This window comes from Saccoglossus kowalevskii, chromosome 11, assembly GCF_978046115.1.
Source record: "Saccoglossus kowalevskii chromosome 11, keSacKowa6.1, whole genome shotgun sequence".
NCBI classification, from domain to species: domain Eukaryota; kingdom Metazoa; phylum Hemichordata; class Enteropneusta; family Harrimaniidae; genus Saccoglossus; species Saccoglossus kowalevskii.
In genome coordinates, this window is record NC_140651.1 from 191105 (window position 1) to 214751 (window position 23647).

The window sequence follows — 23647 nt, forward strand, 5'->3', positions numbered from 1 at the left end:
TGGCTTGCCATTAAGATAAACACTGGACACTCTTTTAATGGCCACACTGGGATGGTAAATTATACATACTGTCTGTAAATACATACTTTCTTAAAATTGAATAAAATATCAAGTTCATTGGCATAATTCTCACACTTCTTCACAAGAAAGTTCAAACCCTTTTCCTCTTTTCTATGTCTCTGATCTTTTCACTGTTGCTTTATAAGATAATGATCTTTGAGAATGCGTCTCAAATTTTGTATGTGCCCCATAGTTCTGGAGATACAGCCTGTTGAACTTTATGGATTAAATTTTACGAACGTCTTCCTGTTTCCAAGGCCGTAACTCAACGTCAACGGCTCACATAAACGTCCATGACACGTCATATTTTAACCCATTTGCGGCGAATAGATTATGTAATTTGTACATCGTTAGCGTAGAGAAAAGTGTTGAAAGATGACATCTTCAATAGTTATGATAGTCAAAAATTAGTTTCCGTAAAAACTCAATAAAACGTTTTTTTTCGAATTTGGCCACAGATAAACAGCTAATTAATGACAAAATGTCGACCATTTCGATCATACTTTGTAAATATACAAGTATCTGATATGCGTGGAATGTTAGATCGTGAAAAATTGGTTGTTTGTTTCCTAAAACGTGACAAAACCTAGTAGTTTCGTCGAGAGTAGGTGCTAACTTGAGCAAGATGGCATACCGCCCCCTTGTTATGTTGAACAGCGTCAACAGTACAATCGGTTCTCTAAACATAGGGCGGGCCTTCATGACAGCATATATTTACTCACGGGATATACATGCCTTCAAGTACAGATATGTTTGCATTACTCTCAGCCTATGGAGAGTGTTCCGTTATCGGATTTTTTATAATCAGTTAGCTCTAAGTCAGCACTACCGGATCAGGCCGATACCCCGCCCGGGCGATCTTATGGAGGATTCGATTTTTTAAAGAAAAATGTGGATCAAAAGATTGCCCTGGCGATGTTATGGCAGATATTACGAAGCCCATTTTGTCTGAAAAAATAACACTGCGCTGATAAAAATTGTCTCAGAAAATGTATAGAAAAAATAATGTTTCGCGTTGACCAAATATAATCAAAGTATAAATTCAAAGTGTTTTAATACGTTGGTGAGAGGTCGCATTTTACGTGAACAAGAACATGCACTAAGAAGGAAAAGCAAGCCAAAGTTGAAACGGGGTGCATCATGGACATGACATGACACAAGACACGATGCGACAACTGAGTGATCAGTGACATCATTTTGGGATTCAATTGAACTTCAAGTACTTCTTTGCGAAACTTGCTGCGCGGCGATGCTGACATCAAGTGTGTGTTGACCGAAGTTTGACCCCAATTTACGCGCTGAACTAACGCGTTACCTTAGCAACCTTTTTCTTTTGTGCTCCGCGCGTCGATCTATTAAACATATCCGACGGTACTGTAATTACGCAACTTATATGCAACTCTGTACTTTGAATATATCAATATCGTTTACTTGGTGCACTGCTTTTCTAATTACGCAAATTTGTTTACAATATTGTACCAGCTCTGAATATTTCAACTTTGTAATGTATTGCTTTCATGATAATTACGCAAACTCAAGTTAATTTTTACTATTGTTAGAATGCTGACTCAGGGTATTGGGTCTGTGAATATTTCAATATTACTGACTTGATAATGCGTTGCATTCGTAATAATTACGCAAACATAAAACATGGGCGCATTTAAATCATTAAAAAGGATAGCAGTCAGGTGTCTACGGAAAGCCAAGAAAATATTTTAAATACTTGTGATTCATCGATGTTCCAATGGTGAATTATTTTATTCGAAATGAAGTGAATATGTAATATAACCATACCGTGCGTCATATTAAATTTTACTATAATATAATAAACTCTGGGCAGCGCACTTTGATCGCATAATTCACGTACATTTCGACTGGACTCTACTTACCACGTGTTTGAATTACGTGCGGCATTGGGTAATGACCTCCAGAGTTCACGCACTGATATTTGAATTCGGACCGCCCAGCTTGACCCGTCGACAGAAACCGCTATATCCACTGTTTTTTTTTATCGGTGTCACCACTCTCGTCTATCTCCGCCAATTCTGTTTTGAGTTTTTATAGGCATCTTAAAGTTCTTGTTCTAATAGTATTTTAGTAACGTCTAAAACTTTCCGAGTGTTTTCTCTGAATGTGGTTCCAGATATAATAGAGGAGGCGGTAATCCCATGTAGCTACTAAATTTACGCATTGCGCGACGACCCTTTCCAAAGCCAGGAGCCGCGATCACCAGCTTTTTTTTTTTTTTTTATTCTTATACAATTAACAATACATGAAAAGGAAACAGAACAAAAAGTACAACACAATCACAAATACAACAAATTATCAGAGTAAGGTACATAAAATTTGACCTATTCGACTGGAAAATCACTCCATTTATTAACATGATGCTCCATAATATTTTTACGAGTTGCAATATATTTTTCAATTTTATAAATATTCAATACTAAATGTTTTAATACTATGAAACTGTGTAAGGTATCTTGACACCTAGCAGTGTATATAGCCCGTTTAGCAAGTAATATAACCTGATTTGTAATAGTACTAAAATTTCCATCCCCAAGTAGTAATTGATGTTTATCTGGCAGACTGTTTAGATTTAAAAATTTGCCCCAGTTATGAAATACTTTACCCCAAAGCTCCTTTGAATATTGGCAGTCTACAAATAAATGTAGTAAAGTTTCATCTGTTTTTTTACAAAAAGTACACAGGGGAGATGATGCATAAGCTGGGGACATTTTAAATAAAATAAAATTAATATATAGAATATTTCTCAAAATTTTACAATAAAATGCACGTGACTTAGATTCTATTGTAACCTTGTACGGAAGTGCATACAATTTTTTCCAGTCTAAAGTTATAGTAGGAAACAAATTTGGGCTTGTCGTAATTTATCTTTACTCGGTAAAATACAAGTTATTAGATCCTTAGCTATTTCCAAATTACTGTATACGTTTAACCTTATTTCCGTTCCTAAATCAGTATTAGTTAAACTCAACTCGATGTTTTATAATTTCCTCTGGAACGGTCCTGATAAGATCGCCAGAAACACTGTGATTGGTAATATGTTAAAGGGGGGTTTGGCTATGCCGGATTTATTGAGCATGTGTGTTGGAGCAAAAGCAAATTGGGTTAAAAAGTTTTTTGATAAAAATTACCATCCATGGAAACAAGTTTTTGATTGGTATCTTAATTCGGTAGGTGGAGCAAATTTGTTGTTCCAGTGTAATTTTAATAGGGAAATGTTACCGATAAACTTGCCACCCTTTTATGAGTCTGTTCTTCATGCATGGTCGTCAGTAAATTTACATAAACCCCCGGAAAATCTTCAAGAAATCGCAAGTGAGATTATTTGGAACAATCAAAATATTATTATTCAAGGAAAATCTATCTTTTATAGGGAATTGTATAACATAGGTATAGTTTATATTACGGATTTATATGATAAGAATGGTAAAATTCTGTCTTGGGATCTATTGGTTAATCGTTTGGAAGGCACGACAATTTTTTTAAAATGGTTTGGTCTTGTGGATGCAATTCCGAAAACTTGGCATATTAAACGTTCTTATGTTGTTAGACCCACTCTCCCGGTAAGTGTTCCTAGTGATGGTAAAATTATAGTTATTAGCAAAATGTCTACGAGAATATTTTCCCAAATACTAGTTAAAAGGAAATTTTCCCCCCCGAAAAGCGAAATATACTACCAAAATTTGTTTCCTACTATAACTTTAGACTGGAAAAAATTGTATGCGATCACCAGCTTACGATTCACATCAAAAGAATGTCCACTCTTTTTTGACGCAGGAAAAATGGCAGTCACGGAGTTACATTTTTGATTCCACTCTGCGGGCTGACTATAATATGAGCCCAGGTCACTTTCATTTAGATATCTTTTAACGGTGTCGGACATTTTTCAGCAGCCAGTTTTTTTCATCTTAGAACTCCTTCCTATGATATATTAGGTTATTGAAACACTGAGAAAAGCTTGAATACCATAGCGTAATGTTTGTCTGTGCTTCGATCGCGTAACGGACACTACTTATAGATTACACAGGATATAATAAAGCCGGATGGTCAACAAATCAGTATGCAAATTAAATCCTTTGTCTTCAGTCCGTCACTCAACATGATATGTAAATGCATGAAGGACGTGTTCACCTACAACTAAGTTTTCGGGAATAAATTGAAATTACTCAACAAATGCATCGCGCACTGTAAATTCGGACCAAAGATAAAGAAAGTACACAATATAAGGTTGCATAATCCGGGATTTTTAGAAACAAGTTTTTTTTTTCTAGTTTTTCCCCTCTCGCTACTTTAATAGGAGAAACTAAAATAAGGTCGTCAGCATTAAACATATGGTTGATGAACATACTGTTAATTTTAAGTCCAACAGAAATATTCCCAAGCTCAATACTCAGATCATCAACATACAAGTTAAAAAGAAGGGGAGATAAAATACCCCCTGTCTAACCTCATTAGAAACTCCAAACGAGTCTGACATAACAGAACCCCATTTAACATAGAATTGCTGAGAATTATACCAATACATCAAAAGTCTTACAATAAATAATGGAAGGGACCAATGATTGACACGATCAAAGGCCTTTGACGCATCCATGAAGCATAAAAACACAGGACTATTGTGAGGTTTATAAAAATCAATAATTTCCTTAACAACATGGACATACATGTCCGTGGAATGGTTCGACTTGAAACCAAATTGAAAATCAGTAGTAGTTATAAAATCCTCCAACCGTTTCAGAAGTATTAATTCTAACATAGAGGTAGCAACAGCAATCAGACGATAATTGTCACGGGAAATGATATCGCCCAAGCGATATTTTATAATTGGGACAATAGTAGTATCTAACAGTTTATTTGGCAAATAACCATGAACAAGCATACCTGTCAAGCACAACGACAAAAGTAAATATAAACTAAATAAGTAAAAAAAGTAAATTTAAAGCTCCTGTCGAAGTTTCACCAGTACCCGTAGAATAGCAGAATCCCTGGCCCAGATTCCTGGAGTCGGCAGAAGTGTTGTGTACGCCGGGAGCTTGGCGTTTCGGGGTGTGGTGAATAGGTTTAACCTTGGACCGTACCACCGCTGAAACAGTCTGAAGTTTACCCATTGGGGTATCCGCCACTCCGCATTCTGGAGATGAGGTCGCCATGAGAGGGCGTCCGCTTGACTGTTTCTCGCCCCTGGAAGGTGGTGTGAGGCTAGCTCCACATTGTATTCCAGGTACTAAAGGAGAATTTGCTCCACTAGGACTGGGATCTGGTCCCCCTCCTTGTAGCTATAGGAGACCACTGCTGTGTTGTCTGTGCGAAAGAAGACTCTGTGGTCTCAAACTATTGGTAGAAAGTGAAGTAGTGCTAAGCGCACTTCTTTCAGTTCGAGCCAGTTGATATGGCAGTCCTGAATCTAACGCAGGGGCCATATTTTCGATTGGGCATGTTGGTCAAATAGGTGCGCTCCCCAACATGTGAGGGAGGCATTCACTTCCAGAGTCATAGCCGCGGCAAGTGGGACCAAAGGGGCAATTGCCTACCACCAGGGCAAGGCATCCCTCACTTGGTCATTGCAACAAAAGTGCGCTGTAATGGGCAGTTGTGTTATGCATACTGGGAGAACGAGCTGCAAATCGCTGACATCATTATAAGGATCCGCATTAGTTCTCAGAGGGACACAGAGGGAATGGTGTTTAGGCAACGGGTCGTTTAGGCAACGGGCCTGCGGCGACTGTACCAAGCCCACCTCTGTGTCGAACTCCCTGGCCAGGAACACCAACTGTTGTGTTGGCTGAGGGTGGGACTAGGAAGCGCAACTGGTCTAGATATCTGGTGTTAGCCTTAGCCTGACTAACCACCCCTTGTTGGGTTGTGTAGCAGTTCACTTTGCGACGAAAGCAAAAATGACAACACATGTGTTTTGGGTCCCAAACTGGCAGCTCTAAGTGGCAAGATGAACATATCTTATGTGCCGAATCTAGTCAACACATTCTTAATCTTTTTAATGATTTAAGCAAGATGCAATCAAAGGAAAGACAGAAAATGAGATTGTTGAAAACCGAAAAAATTCACCCTGCCAAAACGGGAATCAAGGCAAATTCAAACTGAGCTGGCGATTCAACAAAAACAGATGAGATCTGGGGCCCTCATAATGGAAAGCCTGTACCATAATGTAAAAACTGCAATTGAAATGCTCAGCGGGAAAATATATTCCTGTGGGAGCACTGGAAACAAAAAGAGAATGAAGACGGAAAGGCCTCAAACACACGATTACCCTTGGGGGTAACCCCTTAGACGAGGCCTTTTTCTTAGAAAATGTTACCCTAGGGTGTTCCTGTTGGACTGAGTATATTCTCTAATAGTTTCCGTCTGGGGCTGTAATCTGTAATTATGCATACGAGTAATAAATGAAATTTATTATTTTCACAGATTTTCTGGTGATGTAGTAAACTACTCATGCACATGCTCATCATTGTAATAAAATTCTGGGGGAATATATATTTCAAAAGTTTTGCACTGTTGTTAGTAGCTTTAAATTTTGTTTTCTTCCACAAATTTGAGAATATTAATTACATGCAACTCAGACTGCCTGTTTTACAAGAAGTAAAAATTAAAATTTTTTCAAAAATAACCAAAATGGTCATTAATTAAAGCCGCAAGCGGTGTCAGCTGGGCCCAAGTAAACAGACATATTCCATGTGGTCATTCAATTGCCATTAGGGTAGTTCGAATGATATGTACCATAAGGTTGAAGCACCGTTGGTTCTATGTATTTACCTGTTTTGGTTTTCAAAATACATACATGTAGTGAGCCATATGCTCATGCATATTAATGAGGTTACATGATCATATATGGCCATCTCTTAAGTTAGTTACATGCTTTGTTTTAAGTCTTCATTATGGCACTGGTTGCATGTACTGTTCTGTGTTTCAAATATGATAGTTATGCATATTTAATGAGTTCACATGACCATATTTGGCCATCTGTTATTTTAGTCAAATCTCTTGTTTAACATCATCATCATAATGCAGGTTTCAACTTCCTACTAGTACCTACAACAGTGGTACCCTAATGGGCACCCAGACACACCCAGTCATGTGCCATTCAGGTGAAAGAATGAATCGAACGAGTAGAATACACTTGCAAAATTTAAGCCCAATCGGGCCAATACAATACATGTACATGTAATTGCACAATTTTCATTTTCACAATATCCAAGATGGCGGCCAAACCATGTGACTGATCTGACTTCTTTTTAACTTTCTGAAAATATTCAACGTAGTGATACAATGTAGCAAATAAGAAGATAATCATCTAATTGTCACATAAAAAAACTACTTCCTGTTTAGAAGAAAACCAAAATATGACCAATCATAACAATTTTTTCAAACTGAAATGCACATCATGTATTGATGATACAACACCATATTGAAGAGCATTTTGCCAAGTGGTTCTAAAGAAGATTTAAGAGTGTTTTTCACCGTTTGTTTTTGGAGAAAAAAGGTGGCGGAAAAAGTCACGTGACCGCTAAAGTCAACAAATCTAAACGCCCAGACCCTCAGAAAGTGGTCAAATAGCCATTTCCGGTTTTATTTCAATCCAATATGGTTGCCGAACCAATTGACCAATCAAAATTCTAAAAGTCTTATGCACCAGTTCACAGTACAGACTATAAGTTTGAGAATATCAGACTATTTTGTTCAGCAGTTTTTGACGAAAGAAGTACAGAAGAAAGAAGAAGAAAAAAAACCAACAATAAAAAAAGGTTGATAATAATAGGCGCCTCACCCTTCAGGCTTGGACCCCTAAAAATATAGCTGCAAGCAGCAATGGCTGACTTCAGACAATAGGCTATTGTACCCATGCACATTGCTATGAATATGCCAGTGGTTGCTAATGACATATCCACCAACAAACTTTGACTTAGTGTTTGGACACTAGTACTTGTGTCACCAGAAATTTCTCATGAATATTTCACTTTAGTGACACTTGTTTTACAAGAAACTGTACCTTCACTGTACCATCCTATGCTACGCTCACAGGAAGTGTGAACGTCCATCACATACCCCCTTTCGAAAATGCATCCAGGGCAGCTCTTGTCCTCCTACTATGGCTCTGATTACCAATAAACAAGACCATGCAGGACCACAGAGACCAGCTATTTTTACACTGCTGTTGACCTGAAGTCTGGATCAACAACAGAGCAAGAAAAGCTTTTATTATTTCAAAGAAATAGTTGTTCTGTTGCCGCGCTGGTGATCAGGATGGAAAGCAGTGCAAAAAATAGATATAAAGATTTAGACTTTTTTGGGGGAAAATGCTGCTGAATTGCCAGTTTAGTATAAGTTTACATATATTTTGCACTCCATATCATATCTATAACCTTGACTTTTGGATCCTATATTATGACTGCAACAGTGTAATGTGGTGAAATTGATTTTCTTATAAATTTCTGTTAATAGTAGTGATTTTAAGAGAAGAGTTGGTACATGTGTAATATTACGCAGGGGTGGGTAAGAGCAGTAACATTCTCAATGGGATAGAACAGCAACCTGAAAGAAGCAGCAGCCAGTGTCAAAGAGCGACAGCCAGTGTCAAAGAGCGGCAGCCAGTGACAGAAGGAGCGGCAGCCGGTGTCGGAAGGAGCGGCAGCCAGTGTCGGAAGGAGCGGCAGCCAGTGTCGGAAGGAGCGGCAGCCGGTGTCGGAAGGAGCGGCAGCCGGTGTCGGAAGGAGCGGCAGCCGGTGTCGGAAGGAGCGGCAGCCGGTGTCGGAAGGAGCGGCAGCCGGTGTCGGAAGGAGCGGCAGCCGGTGTCGGAAGGAGCGGCAGCCGGTGTCGGAAGGAGCGGCAGCCGGTGTCGGAAGGAGCGGCAGCCGGTGTCGGAAGGAGCGGCAGCCGGTGTCGGAAGGAGCGGCAGCCGGTGTCGGAAGGAGCGGCAGCCGGTGTCGGAAGGAGCGGCAGCCGGTGTCGGAAGGAGCGGCAGCCGGTGTCGGAAGGAGCGGCAGCCAGTGTCGGAAGGGGCGGCAGCCAGTGTCGGAAGGGGCGGCAGCCAGTGTCGGAAGGGGCAGCAGCCAGTGCCAGAAGGGGCAGCAGCCAGTGCCAGAAGGGGCAGCAGCCAGTGCCAGAAGGGGCAGCAGCCAGTGCCAGAAAGAATAGCAACTAGTGCCAGAAGGAGCAGCAGCCAGTTCCAGAAGGAGCAGCAGCCAGTTCCAGAAGGAGAGTGATTTTGCTTGCAAAATTTTACAGTTGCCACTCAAATTGCCTGCCTTGTGCTGCTCCTGGGTGGGTACAGAGCTGCTCCCCTTTGGCAATCAGAGCTGGAATGGCTCACAATATTATAAGGAAAGTACAATAAGAGAACACCCTGTGTCTCTTAAATTAGCACTATCACATTCTATCTATTAACCATGCCCTCAGCAGTGGGCAGTTCTAGTTCTACTTCCTGTTTATGGAGGTCATTTTCCATCACCATAACATGCGACAAATGTGTGCAAACTCTCAGCTAGTGAGAATGTGTGTTTGTGGTAGTTGTTTGTGGTATAATGATGCACTTCAACATGATGGCAATCAAGGAATCAAGAAAGGGGGTTAAGGTAGCGAGAAGGGAAATTTTCACTTTTTTCTTGATTTTTCAAAAATTGATAAAACGGTTACTTTAGACCTTGATACATCACCCCAGGTTTACAAAAGATCGAAATTGCGAAATAACGTTGCTCAAATTAGTGTTTTAAAACACTAGCAGAAAAGACTACAACTGCCGTTTCATGGATATTTGCATAGTGTTTATCTTTGGAAGGAATTAAATGATAACATCTTATCTGTATACTCTGTTGTTGACAGAGCTTGACATGTATGAATAATTTATTGGGCTTAAATGAAAAACGTGTCAAATTTAGTTATAGCCATAACTATTTGGTGGCCAGTCGATGAACAATTCAAAGTCCTTCAGGGCTGAAAATCATCGACGCTACTCTGGTTTACTTTATTTCACAACTTGCAGAGAAAACTGATTCGCGTGAGCTCTAATTTATCTTAGCCTAGTATTTTCTTTTTGAACTAAGGTCAAATTCCATCAGTTTGTCAAAATATATGTTTTTCAGCGAATAATTTTGAAGCCTGTCACAGCACAAACAACTATGTGAATCGACGCCGGTGATTGGATTGTACGACGACCCTTCAATTAGCGTCAAATATGCTTTGTTACAACATCATTGATTGGCTGAGAGTCACCTGCTCGGAGCACGAACTGGGTCACAGAACCATATTTGTCCGTATTATCAACAGGACTTTGCAAAATAACCACACCCACATTTTCAATAATTTTTAGCGCGGAAGTTGCCAACAAATGTAAAAAAAATCGTGAATTTCATGGATTCGAATAAAATAAAGCAAGCGATTGATAAGGATGATTATTAATATTTTCCCCGATGCTCTTCGAATTTTTATTTTTTTTATTTCAAGGTAAGAAATGGCTAGCTGAAGTTGCATCGTCTTCAATGCGGTTGTTTCACCGCGAACAACTCTAGCTCTGTTTTGGGCATGGTTTAGTTTTGCGATGTAAAATAAAATATTTATTAAAATAATAATACTTGATTAATTATTTGGGGTTTCAGCCCACAAATTACGAACATGATCTCCATGAATTACGGTCAATGTTTGTCTTCTCTCAGTTGATTGTCACGGTGTTGATCGACGCCCTTCCTAAACTCAGTATAGAGAAACCAACGGGGATCGACATTCCAAACAAACAATCGAAATTATCAACGAAAGACGATATTTTTCTAGATATTTACAAACATACTGTCATGACAAACATATGTAAAATTAACAAATACACAAAGAGGTGTAATATTAGGTTTTATTTTAGGCTTAGAAATATTTTCTTTCACTCAGCCCATGCATGTAACTGCCATTTAGCTTTACGGTCCTTCAGCATCGGGGGAAAACAACAATAATTATACAAAATACATTGCGAAGACTCAACAATCAGGAAAGAAACCCCAGACAACCCTATCGTACTTGTGTTGAAATACATTTTGTATTTCACGTCAGAATATTGTTTAAAATAAAATATTCAGTCCAAGCCAAATCGAGGTCAAAGGGTCAGGTTGCGTGCATATAATTATATATAGTTAAAACAAAAAGTATTTGAACTTTTGTCAGCTGTTCAACATCTATAAAAACCAGAAAGACAATTAATTATAAGACAATGTGAACCTCGGAAATTATTCTGTTAGTCCGAATTTTAAATGCGCGCGAGCGAGCAGGTGGGCGGTGATATTTCGGGGTTTGCGCGGTCGAAAACAAAGCGGAAATTGTCCGGTCGAATTCAACAAGCGGTCGCAAAAGCGAGAGAAAAAGGTGATTGGAAAGCGGAAGCGGGCGGGAGGTTGTGCGAAAGGAGTACTGTAACTTTGCACAACTTTCTTTTAAATCGTTTTATTTTCCAAGTCAATATTCTATTTTACTAATACATTTTTTTTCTAACGCAATGGCGAAGAAAAGAAAGAAAGAGTTGACAGACGAGGCAAAGAAATATCTGCCACTCAGTGTCGCACTCTGACACAGCAATTTTTTTTCAAACATCGGCCATTTTGTTTCACCATGAAAACCGTTTTATTAGATGTCTTATCTGAGACACTTGAAGGATTAGCTTGTTTGTAAACTGTCAGCGTGTACAGTGGGACAGTAATGTTTGTCAGAGGATTATCCCTCGTTGTTCGTTTGCATAACAATGGAAAACCCGAACGTTCCTGGAGTACGGACTCAAATGCCAGCAGTTTTCTTCATTCTTCGCGCTCGAGCTTGAAATTATTCATTATCTGACACTCTTTATGAGTTCTATGATATCAGTGGTTAATATGTTTGGCCATTTTTAGTGTATATTTATAATAATGCAGCAAATCTACAGTGTTTTATTAACCAAAACTGTTTTTCGCGTTTTTCTCGAGTTGAAGTTTTGATCGAGAACGACTCATTGGGACCGCCGCCAAATCAAGTGCGTTCGGACTAGGACATTCAAACTCGCAGTTATCGTTCAAAAGATAATGATGGTGCGAAATATGTCTGGGTTTTTAAAGAAAATGCTTTGTCACAGAATAATAGTCTGTTAAAGGTGCCAAGTATGAAATAATTTGGGGACAAAAAAACAAACCTGCATAGAAATCGGAATAATAAGTCTTTTGATTATCGGAGACGCATTTCAATGGACATGATTACGGACAATGCATAACTTAAATTTCACCAGGAAATTCCGCAGTGTGCTCTCGCAATCGCGTACTTAGTCATTTTTACAAGGTTCGCCATTTTTGATGTCACGTGATAATTATGTAAACAATGTCTGTCCAGTTTGTGCGAACTTGCACCTCGATACTAAGTCTTTTGATATATATAACCTAAATTACTGCTCTGAACGAGACAACAGACAGAGAATGTTTTATTTAAAAACGTCACAAAACCTTCTCGCTACCTTAAGTAGTGTTCCAAGTCAAACCCTAAACTGCCTCACAGTCCCAAATACAATACGCCTCTATCAATTATTATGCTTTAACATAACATGCTTAATTATGTCCCAGTCATCATCTGTAAATCGATTTATACAGACATCCATGTATTCACCATCTTGTAGTGATATGTGTAGTGGGTTATTTACTGTCAGCAGATAATTTTGAAGTCCAAATTCGGTTTTTAATTTTCTGTCAGTATGCAGTTAATTTCTGTGATTAATACCTTTAATGTCATTGTTTAGAAAATCCCTGCTGTTTATTCTGAAGTTTGTTGTTCCAGACATTCTTGTGTAGTCTGCTGAAGGTGGCACTTGTTTTAGCGAGTCTGGCGTTGACTTCCTTGTCAATAACCACAATTCTAGAAAGTGTGCTACCAAGCTATGTGAACTTGTCCACTGCGGTCAGTCACTGCCTGTTGATAGTGATGAACATAGGGCCTTCCTGGGATTGGCTGATGCATTATCTCAGTCTTTTTAGTGCTAATGGTAAGGACAAAGCTGTTGCTGGCATCAGAGAACAGGACAATGCTGTGTTGCATATCAGCCTCAATGACAGCATTGAGGGCGCAATCATAAGCAAACAATAAGTTGTTGATGGTGTCAGTCGAAACCATGGTTTTGCTTGTAAACCATCAGTCCGGCATCCATGATGGCATATGTCAGCATGGCTGAGAACATGAGGCTGAACAAGGTGGGAGCAAGGACGCAATGAAAACAAGGAATGGATCAGAGGTCATTCCGTTTTCCTGGATTCTTGCCAGCATGCCATTGTGTAGTTTGTCGTACAAACTTTCTGGAACATCCATACTTTGCCATGTCAAAGGCCTTAGTCAGATCGACATAGGTGGAGAAAAAGTCGGCATTCTGTTCCTGACACTTGTAGTTGTCTAGCAGCAAACACCATGTCCATAGTCCCGTGTTCTTTCCAGAAGCCACACTGGCTTTCAGGTAGGAGGCCTTGCACGGGTGTGTGATGAGGCGGTTGATCAAAACTCTAGCCAGGATCTTGCCTGCAATGGAGTACAACAGCGAGATTCTACAATGATTGTCGCAGGCTTGGTGGTTACCTTTGTGTAGATGGATGATGGAGGCATTGTTGAAGTTCTGTGGCATCGTCTCGTGCTGCCAGATAAGCTGAAACAGCTGGTGGAGTTTCTCAGACAGGGCCACATCACCCTCCTTATAGACTAAACCTGGAATTGGGTCCGAACCAGGTGCTTTGGCACTGGAAAGAAGACAGACTGCTTTCTGAATTTTCTCCAAAGTGGGAGAGGCGTCCATGGTCTCTTCAACACATACTTGAGGTAGCCTGTCAATGGTTTCATCGTTGATGGTGGAAGGTCTATTTAGGTGCTGTCGAAGTGTTCAGCCCATCTCTCCAAAACACTTAAGCACTGAGGATGGGAGACAGTGATCTTAAGGTAATAAGGCCATAGACTTCCTTCAAGCTGTCGTAGAAATTCTTCATGTTCTTCCTGTCTGCAAAGCCCTGGATCTCATCTGCTTTGCAGCTCAACCCGGAATTCTGCATCTGATGCAGTTTTACTTGAATGGTGCTCCATGAATTTCTCAGTGTGTCTTTCTTTGATGCTGATTTTGGGTCATCGGGATAAGCCTTGTAGGCACGATGCTTTTCTTCTAGCAGCTGTTGAGTCTTTGTGCAGTTCTCATCAAACCAGTCCTTATATTTCTATGGCAGTGTTATATATACACCGGCTCATTCTGTTTCAATATTCTGGCCTTCAAGCACAGTGGAGTCTAAGCGTTGCTCGAAGGTGTCCGCAAAAGACTGCTTGATGTCGCTGACCTTCAACTTGCTGATATTCAGGTGTTTTGGTGCTTCAACACCCTGTGGCCTTCTCTTGGGCTGGACACGGAGGTTTAGTTTGAAGACAATGAGGCATCTCTCGGTAAGTCAGACACTGAGTAATCTCTAACCACAACAAGCTCAGGATCATGAGGTCTTATAAGATTGTCATTGAACATCACATTCAAGTTGCATACATTTATTTATTGTACTAATGGCAATTGTTTAATTGAAAGTAAGCTACAAATGATAAGTCAAGTACAAATATAACAGAACTGTCACTATGACAACAGTGAATTAAACAGCAAAGTACCAATAAACGAAAGTTATACTTACCAACTGGATTTAAGGCATGGCCTCGTCGTTTCTCTGAGTAAAGATACCTTGCACACAGTCGCAATAAAGGTCTTTCCAATAGTCTAAGCATCTTTGAGGATTGAGACCAATCATTAGTGATGAACAGTCGTCTTAACTCTTCCATTGTGGACCTGTCAGATCTTTTAAAAATTTCCATGATTGTTCTTAGCTCAGAATGAGTGAAGAGAAGACCTTTTGGGTTATCGCCTAGGTAACACAAAACAAACTTGAGTATTAAAAGCGTTTCATAAATCACAACATCAATGCTGTTTTGTTTCATAGCTTTTTTTCAAGAAGACAGCTAAGGCTGGTGCTAGAGTATGGGATCCCATAATCAATATGAATTTATTCTGACTGTTTTCTTTATCAAAATTTGGAACTTTATTTTGTGCAGTCAGGAATAATTTGTCCCTATGATGACTGTAAGCTGGACATTTCATTAAAAAAATTAACTCCAACCTTTTATTTCCTTGTGTATCTCTCCTAGCAACCATTCACGGAACCCTGGGATTGGAGACAAACTAGAAAACTGGTGCATCTTTGGAAATTCTGCTTGAAGATGTTTCACAACTTGCTTTATGAGATAATTACCAAGGTCCACTCCCTGTAACCCTGAAAATAATAATAATAAGAATCTTGTTCAACAAATTACTAGATAGCTATATGACAACTAATAATTTGAGACTGAGGACCCATAGCCACTGCATGTATTAGCCAAAGTGCAACAGCACAAGTAGAAGGCACAGGGCTATAACGTGAGTTAACCTGAAAGACAGCTAGGTTATAAGAAAAGCTCGACACAGACACCTGCCTGCTTTTAATTATTTCAATTTTAACATCGGCTTGGAGTTTCTGTTTTTGACTGATATTTTTGCAATTCAGTCATCTCTTGATTTTTATTCTGGTTAATGGTTTGTAGTCTGTGATTTAATTTAATGGAGGTCGGTCATGGAAATTTGTCACAGTTTGTACCCTATTGTATTAGCACATCCATACTCTTTTGTTTCATCATCCACCCTCTGTTCTTTTCAAAAAGTGTGGTCGCACCTCACAAATGCTCTTTGTGTTTATAACACCTCTTACATACCATGATAGTGGACACAATTTTGGCAATAGTCTTTTGACAAGTACTCTAATGTTCTTACCCAAATTGATAGACAAATCATCATTGATGGCAGAATTGATATTCTTATCTGTATTAGCCATGGTAGAGAGAATCAATGGGGTATACATACATGTACACATTTCTGTTCAATAGATTCAGCCATTTTGGAGAAGAAGAATTTACTTTATGATTTCTTCTGTTTTTCAATGCATTATAGGAGAGAGGGAGAGGGCACCATTATGCTATGTATTAAACAAGAGATAAACTTTCATGTCTTCCAATGTTGTTAAACAAGGGTGCAATTTAAGTCCCCTGTTGACTTGACTTTGTATTCAAAAGATCGTACACAAGATTGACCTTAGGCAATGCCAACAGTAATATATTCTACCCCCAATGCATGCGTAATGGAACATACAAGGGGCAATGTATATGAGGCACTAAGGTTACACCTGTTGTTTAATATCTATATCAATGACCTATCTGAAAGTCTAGTACACACTGAACCTGTCAGGCTGCATGACATGTCATTTAACTGTCTACTCTTTGCGGATGACATTGTCATACTGTCAAATTCAGGTTCTGGGCTACAAGACAGTCTTAATCTCTTTAATGACTATTGCAAAAAGTGGAAACTGACTGTCAACATCAAGAAAACCAAAGTTATTAACGACATCTTTTTTCTAGGTGATGAACAAATAGAAGTAGTATCTTCATATACATACTTAGGGATCACCTTTCAGAGTAGTGGCAATTTTACAGTTGTTAATAACCTTGTAAAGAAAGCACAGCGAGCACTAGGGGTCCTAAAACAAACTCACCAATTAATGCAATTAAACTATTTCATAGTTCTCTTATGCCTATTCTACTATACTGCTCAGAAATTTGGGCAGCTTTTAATTTTAAGCCTAATATCACCCCTGAATTATTTATTCAGAAATTATTTAGTGATAGCTCAGAAATTGAATCAATCCACATCAAATTCTTGATAGTACAAGTTTTGGTTAAGAGTAAAAAATAAAGAATGTGGTAATGTAGTGCACTGTGCTTATCAGTCAGAGTGCACACTCAATAGTGATTCATGGGCAAACTTTGTTAGCAAACTACTTGAAATAACTCGATTGAATGACACTGATCATAATGCTAACATTTTTAGAAACAATCTTAAAAGAATTTACTATGAAAAAATTTGGTAACCAACTCTATCCAAAAAGGAAAATAATAAACTACGTATTTACAATAAATACAAAATCAGATTATGATTTTGAACCATATCTGAATAAAATTAATAATTTAAATCACAGAGTAAGTGTAACCAAATTTAGAATTTCAGCACATAAATTACCAATTGAAAAATTAAGATACCAAAAAATACCCTCAGAGCAAAGATTTTGCGCACTGTGTTCTGATCAGTCTGTTGGTGATGAAATGCATGCTCTTTTTGACTGCAAACTGGATGAAATTGTAAAGATACATAGCTACTTTTGGAATACTCTATCATTATACAATGATAATAAAGACAGTTTCATTGCCAATAGTCTAGGAAAATTTATCAACACAATTTTACAATGTAATACCTTATCCATTTTAACATTTTATTTTTTTATATTCTGTATTTCGTGTTATTGTGTATGATTATTGACCATGCTTAATGTATTTCCAATTTATTAATTTGAGTCAAATAATATACTATACTATACTATGGTCGGAGCAGGACGTGTTTTTGAACGCTCCTGATCTCGGCCAACTGGCTCGTCTTTTGCTGCCTTTGTACAGTGTACAGTGCTTGTTTTTCAATGCTTCCACGTTTTGTATACAGTATCACTGGTTGTGTGTGAGTATTTCTTATTCAGTTTTGTTTCATCAGTTTCCTGTGTTGGTTTGTGCCAATGGAGTAGACATTGGCGATTTGTCTATTTCGGTAGAGCCACTTGTCTGTCCATCCACCAAAGTGGTTTTATCAAATGTGCCACCTTTTCTACCAAATGAATGCATTGCTCGTACTCTAACACCACATGGACGGGTAATGAGTGGTGTTCGTATTATCTCACTTGGTTGCAAAAAACCAACGTTGAAACATGTTCAATCTTTTTGAAGGCAGGTATATGTGCATCTCAAAAACACAAATATTAATGGTTTATTGCCAATTGTGAATGACAACCAAACTTTCAATATATATGTTTCAACCGATGATTTTGCATGTTTTTATGTCATCAAAAAGGTCACACACGTAATAACTGCCCAAACAAACACCCTATTGTCATGCAAAATAAAAACCCAGAAAACAATGGCGATTAACACTTTGACAGATGAACCAGAACTGAATTCCACAGAAAATGTCAATAACAAAAATGACAACCTGAACAATGGTAATCCTCAATTTCCTGCTATGGATGAGGGGTCGGACAGTCAACAATTGTGTCAGGGTAAAAATAATATCAAAAATAATACTGAAAACAATGATAAAACAACAGATAAAGATTCAGACAATGTTAATGAAAACGTATTAACTGATATAAACCAAGAAAATCATCTTAACATGGAAGTTGACAATACACAATCAAACAGTTCTAAAAAACGTGCTCGATCACCCCATGGAGCTAAAAAAAGATCTCCATGATCACCCCATAGCGACGATAGGCAAAATGAAACTTGTGAAAGTCAACTTTCTGACAATGAAAATGAACGTGCTTTAAAAAAATGTTTTTCTGACATTGCTTCAGTAGAAGAGAGAGTACGAACCCCTCCTTTTCCCCCTATTTCCTCTTCCTCTCTATCCCTGCAACCTTGTGATGCACCTCGTCACGTTTATGCAGAGGTTACTATTTCCAAAAAAACCAACCTTTGCCGAGGTTACTACAGGCAAACAATCATCTACAGCCACTGTACCTACTACTGTTGCATCACATGACCTGCTTCTGTCTCCATCATCACCAACTTGTACGTTTGAATCAACAAACCTTTCACCGCTATCATTTTCAATCTCACCAGAAACATCGTCTGTTGTAACACAAGAAACTTCCGTAGCCCCCAGTGACCCAGAATACACCACCGGGGACATAGACGACGATGAAAGCAGTGACAATGAGGGATCAGTTGTATCTCTCGTATCTAGTCTTGGGGATACAGACACTCAAATCTCCAACATGGCGATTAAAAATTTTCTGGTGGTAACACTACATTCCAGAAAATTTATTGAAATGTGTTTTGATTTCTGCCCAAAGTACTTGTTAAATGCCTTACAAACTATTGTCACTCACAGAGATTGAATTCATCACAAAAAATTCGTCTCTGTAAACTGATCAACAAAATAAAAAAGTATATTAAAACAACAGGCGAGTTTATCGCTGAGGTGTAATATAATGGACATCACATTGATTAATATTTTATATTTTCTGTTTACCATGGCATCCTCTATTTCAGGAATCACCTTAAATGTCAATGGCTGCCGGGATTCTATGAAAAGGTACAGAATTTTTGAATTCTTGAAACGTGATCATTCGTGTGATTTCTACTTTTTGCAGGAAACCCACTCACTACCTTCGAATGTTAATACCTGGCAAGTTGTGTGGCGAGGTATTGGTTTTTTTCTCATGGGACTACAAATCACGCTGGTGTGTCCATTTTCTTTGCACCCAATTCCGATGTTGTTGTTTTATCACATACAAATATTATTCATCTTCTGCACGCACACGTGAAAATAAACAAAGTCCTTTTCACCTTTTTAATGTATATGCCCCAATTGACAGTAATGAGCACATTGAACGCTTTCAAAAACTAAAAAATCATATCACCAGTCTTAACAATGACCCCGTTATAATAGGGGGTGATTTCAACTGCACCATTTCACCTGAACTCGATCGTAACGGCGCGGCAATGAGCCAGACATATGCACGTCGCACTCTCTCAAAAGCGTGTTAGAGCACTTTAAACTTGTTGACGCCTGGCGTCACTATCATGGCGACATCACTAATTATACATGGGGACGTGCGTGTACACGGGTACGTCTCGATAGGTTTTACATAAGTAAGCACATGCGCAGTAGAATAAATACAATACAAATAACTAACGACTCTTGTGCTTTTTCTGATCACTATGTATTGTTTATAAATCTTTCCTTTGGTAACACCAGAAATAACAAGTCATTGAAAATGACACAGTTCCCGTTAAGTTCTCTTTGTGCTCGTCATATTAAAGCGGAGGGGTTGTCGCGAGCGTGTCCTTGAAACTTGAGTTCCAAGTGGCGTATACAACAGATTATTTATTTACTCCGGACGGACGGACGGAGACCGAATTATAAGTCCCCGTTTTCGGACTTCGTCCGAACGGGGACTAAAAATCCAGTCTGGTGTATGAATACTGAAATACTTGGGGATGTTGAGTACGTTAATACCTTTACTGAGTTCTGGGCTTATTGGCAGACTCAGCGCAACATGTTCAACAAATTACAATGTTGGTGGGATGTCGGCAAAAATAAGATAAAATGGTTAACTCAAGACTACTGTCATTTTAAAAACCGCAACATTAAACAAGACAAAATGCGCCTTGAAAATGAAATCCATCAAATAGAGCACTCCATGAGAAATGGTAGTGAATTTCCTGAGATTTATCATGAGAAAAGACAACTTTTGACACGCATAGTTTTACAACAAACTCAAGGATCTGCTACGCGTGCACGACACAGGTTTTTGAATGAAAGCGATGTTCCGAGTTCATATTTTTTTCAAGTCTAAAAACAGCACGACACGAAAAAGACCATCACCCACCTTAAGTGTGACGATGGCAATCTCACTAACAATTTTCAAGATATCCTTCACATCACTAGAAACTTTTATAACAATTTGTACACACCTGATAGCACTGATACAATTTCACAAGACATTATCCTAGAAGGTTTACCACAGCTGAGTGCAAGTGATCGTGATGACCTGGATGACGTCATCACATATGATGAATTCAAACAAACTGTTAAACTCCTTGCCGCTGGGCGTACCCATGGCATTGATGACATACCGTACGAATTCTATCAGAAATTCTGGGATGTCATTGGTCACGATCTGTATGATGTTATGTTGTGCTCAGTTCAGGATAATAAATTGCCCACATCATGCACTAAGGCGGTTGTCACCTTGCTCCCAAAGGAGGGGGACAATACTCTTGAAAAATTGGTGCCCTGTGAGTCTGCTTTGTAGTGACTACAAAATACTCACCAAAACATTGTCACTACGTCTCTGCTCCGTTATTAGTTCAATCATACACTCCGATCAAAGTTGTAGCATTTCGAACCGTCATATTCATGACAATATTAACTTACTCCGAGACTGCATTGATTATGCAAACATTAATAACTCTCAATTGGGTATTGTCGCCCTCGATCAGGAAAAAGCCTTCGACAGGATTCACCATGATTACCTGTTTAAAACTTTGAAAGCTTTTGGCTTTGGTCCTACTTTCATTAGTTATATCAGTCTCATATATTTCAATGCACAATCACTAATCCGTATAAACACCACCCTCACTGCACCTGTATCGCTTTCACAGGGCATACATCAGGGCTGTTCACTGTCATCACTTTTGTACGTTATTGCAATCGAGCCATTACTTGATAAAATTAGAAAAGAAAAAGACATCAAAGGCATCACTATTCCTCATAGCAACGGTCGTCAATGCAAACTTACAGCATATGCAGATGATGTTGAGTTCTTAGTTACTCGTCATCAGGACTTTGATAAACTTGGAAAATGGCTACAAACGTACGAACGTGCATCAAATTCAAAGGTTAACTTTGTAAAATCGGAAGGTTTATGGGTTGGTTCCTGGCGAAATAATACCATCGCGCCTTTGGGCATTAAATGGAACAACTCGAGCTTGAAGATGCTTGGGGTATATCATGGTAATATCATGCTGTTTAAAAAAAAAAAACTGGACAGAATTACTGCAAAAAGTTGAAAATAAAATTGAGTTCTGGTCTCATTTTGCACCAAGTATGTTCTATAGAGGGCGTGCGCTCATTGTCAACAATTTGTTATCGTCCCAATTGTTATACAGACTCCACAGCCTATCACCACCACCTGATATCATTTTATCACTACAAAAATCATTTGTTAATTTTCTGTGGCATGGGCGCCATTGGATTACAGCCGAAACCTTGTACTTGCCTTTGGAAAAAAGGTGGTCAAAATGTTACTCATCTGCCTACACGTATTCGCACCATGCGGCTTGAATATATTCAGAGATACCTCTATTCGGATTATGACCACCCAAGCTTTAAATTTACAGACTACTTTTTCAACGCTGCTAATGAAGATCTGAGGTATTCTCGTCATTTACTTTGCACTAATCTTAATATGTCATTCCTTCATCTCCCACCGTTTTACTCAGACTTATTACAGTGTTGGCAATCATTGGCAAAAATGCGTATTATTGATTTGAATACAACTAGCCTACTTTCTGAGCCACTTTTTCATAATCCGCTCATCTGTCACCCACTTAGGAACGAACCATTTCTTTTAAAGCACTTTACCGACGCGGGAGTTGTGAGGATTGGGGATTTGTTTGATACCTCAAACAAATCGTGGTTTTCCAGCTCATATTTTGTGAATAAAGTTAATTATCCGCTCTGAACGTATCCTCAAACTCAGTCTCAAAGTCATCCACGATTCCATTCCAACTAAATGGAAAAACGTCATTAACACAAAACTAAAAAACAACGATGTTAATGAGCCACCTCCGACACATCTAAGTTTTCAGTTATACGAGTCGGACGAGTTAAACTTGCCTCTGTATAAAATTGAAAAAGGTCCAATATATAAATATTTGTTAATGGTTCTTCATATAAACCAACATCCATATAAATTGGACACTGTCTGGCGAGACATTCTCAGTCCACCTACTGACTTCAAACCTAATTTTAAAGACAGCTATGCATTACCAATCACAAAGTATGAGGGTGATTTACAGTGGCGTATCATACATGGGGCGTACGCCACCACCGGTTTCCTAAAGCACTTAAATTTTACTGCATCTGACAAATGTCCACTCTGTGGAGATTCCGACTCTGTCACATATTTTCCTGGAATGTCATGAAATTGGCGCTTTTTGCAGGCTCGTCAACTGTATAGGATCCAGACTCCTGAAGCCAGATGTGTCAGCTCCATCATGGTGGTTTGTTGCACTACCACCTCACAATTGTTGCAAGTTTTTATCCAGGCAATGTGAAAATATATTTCTGTATACAATTTGTACTGCAAAAATCTCCATTCATATCAATCGTCGTAATAAATGGGATGGCAATGGTTCCATTTACCCACTTGAAAATTTCAAAAACAGTGTAGCTAGCAGAATCAAATCAGAATATGCATAATATAAACTTAATGACCAACTACAACAGTTTGAACTGACATGGACGTGTGGTGGCGCTCTTTGTTCATTAGACAACGGATTGCTACAACTCAATTGGTAAATGCTGTTATGTTTCATGTTAAGGAAATACGTCCTGGGTACGACGTTAAAACTGCATCCGGTTGTGGAGTTTTTGTACTTGGGAGAATGAGGTTACCCTTTGCCACAACTACCTCCAGGTCACCCTTGGGCAAGGTGTAGAACCTGTCAGCCTTGGGTGCCAACTTCCCACATAATAGTTTGGTTGACGTCAGTAAGGGCATACGGTCATAAAAACCTTGCACCAACTCAACCTCGCACAGCGGAGGTCGATGCGACAGCATACTGTCTGAGTGCATAGTTTGAGGTATCTTCGTAATAACCTTATTATTATACATCTTTTCCTACCAAGGATACA

At 38.9% G+C, this 23647-nt stretch overlaps 1 protein-coding gene across 1 annotated transcript in view; it reads right to left on the minus strand.

Annotated features, from left to right (window-relative positions):
- The window catches only part of LOC102807103 (malonyl-CoA decarboxylase, mitochondrial-like), a 128159-nt gene that overhangs the window by 10964 nt on the left and 93548 nt on the right, over window positions 1-23647 (minus strand). The window contains exons 8-9 of the mRNA XM_085505554.1: window positions 15207-15359; window positions 14727-14954 (exon numbers count right to left, since the gene is read on the minus strand). Coding sequence (XP_085361680.1) covers window positions 14727-14954; window positions 15207-15359 — 381 coding nt within the window. The remainder of the gene's footprint in view (window positions 1-14726; window positions 14955-15206; window positions 15360-23647) is intronic.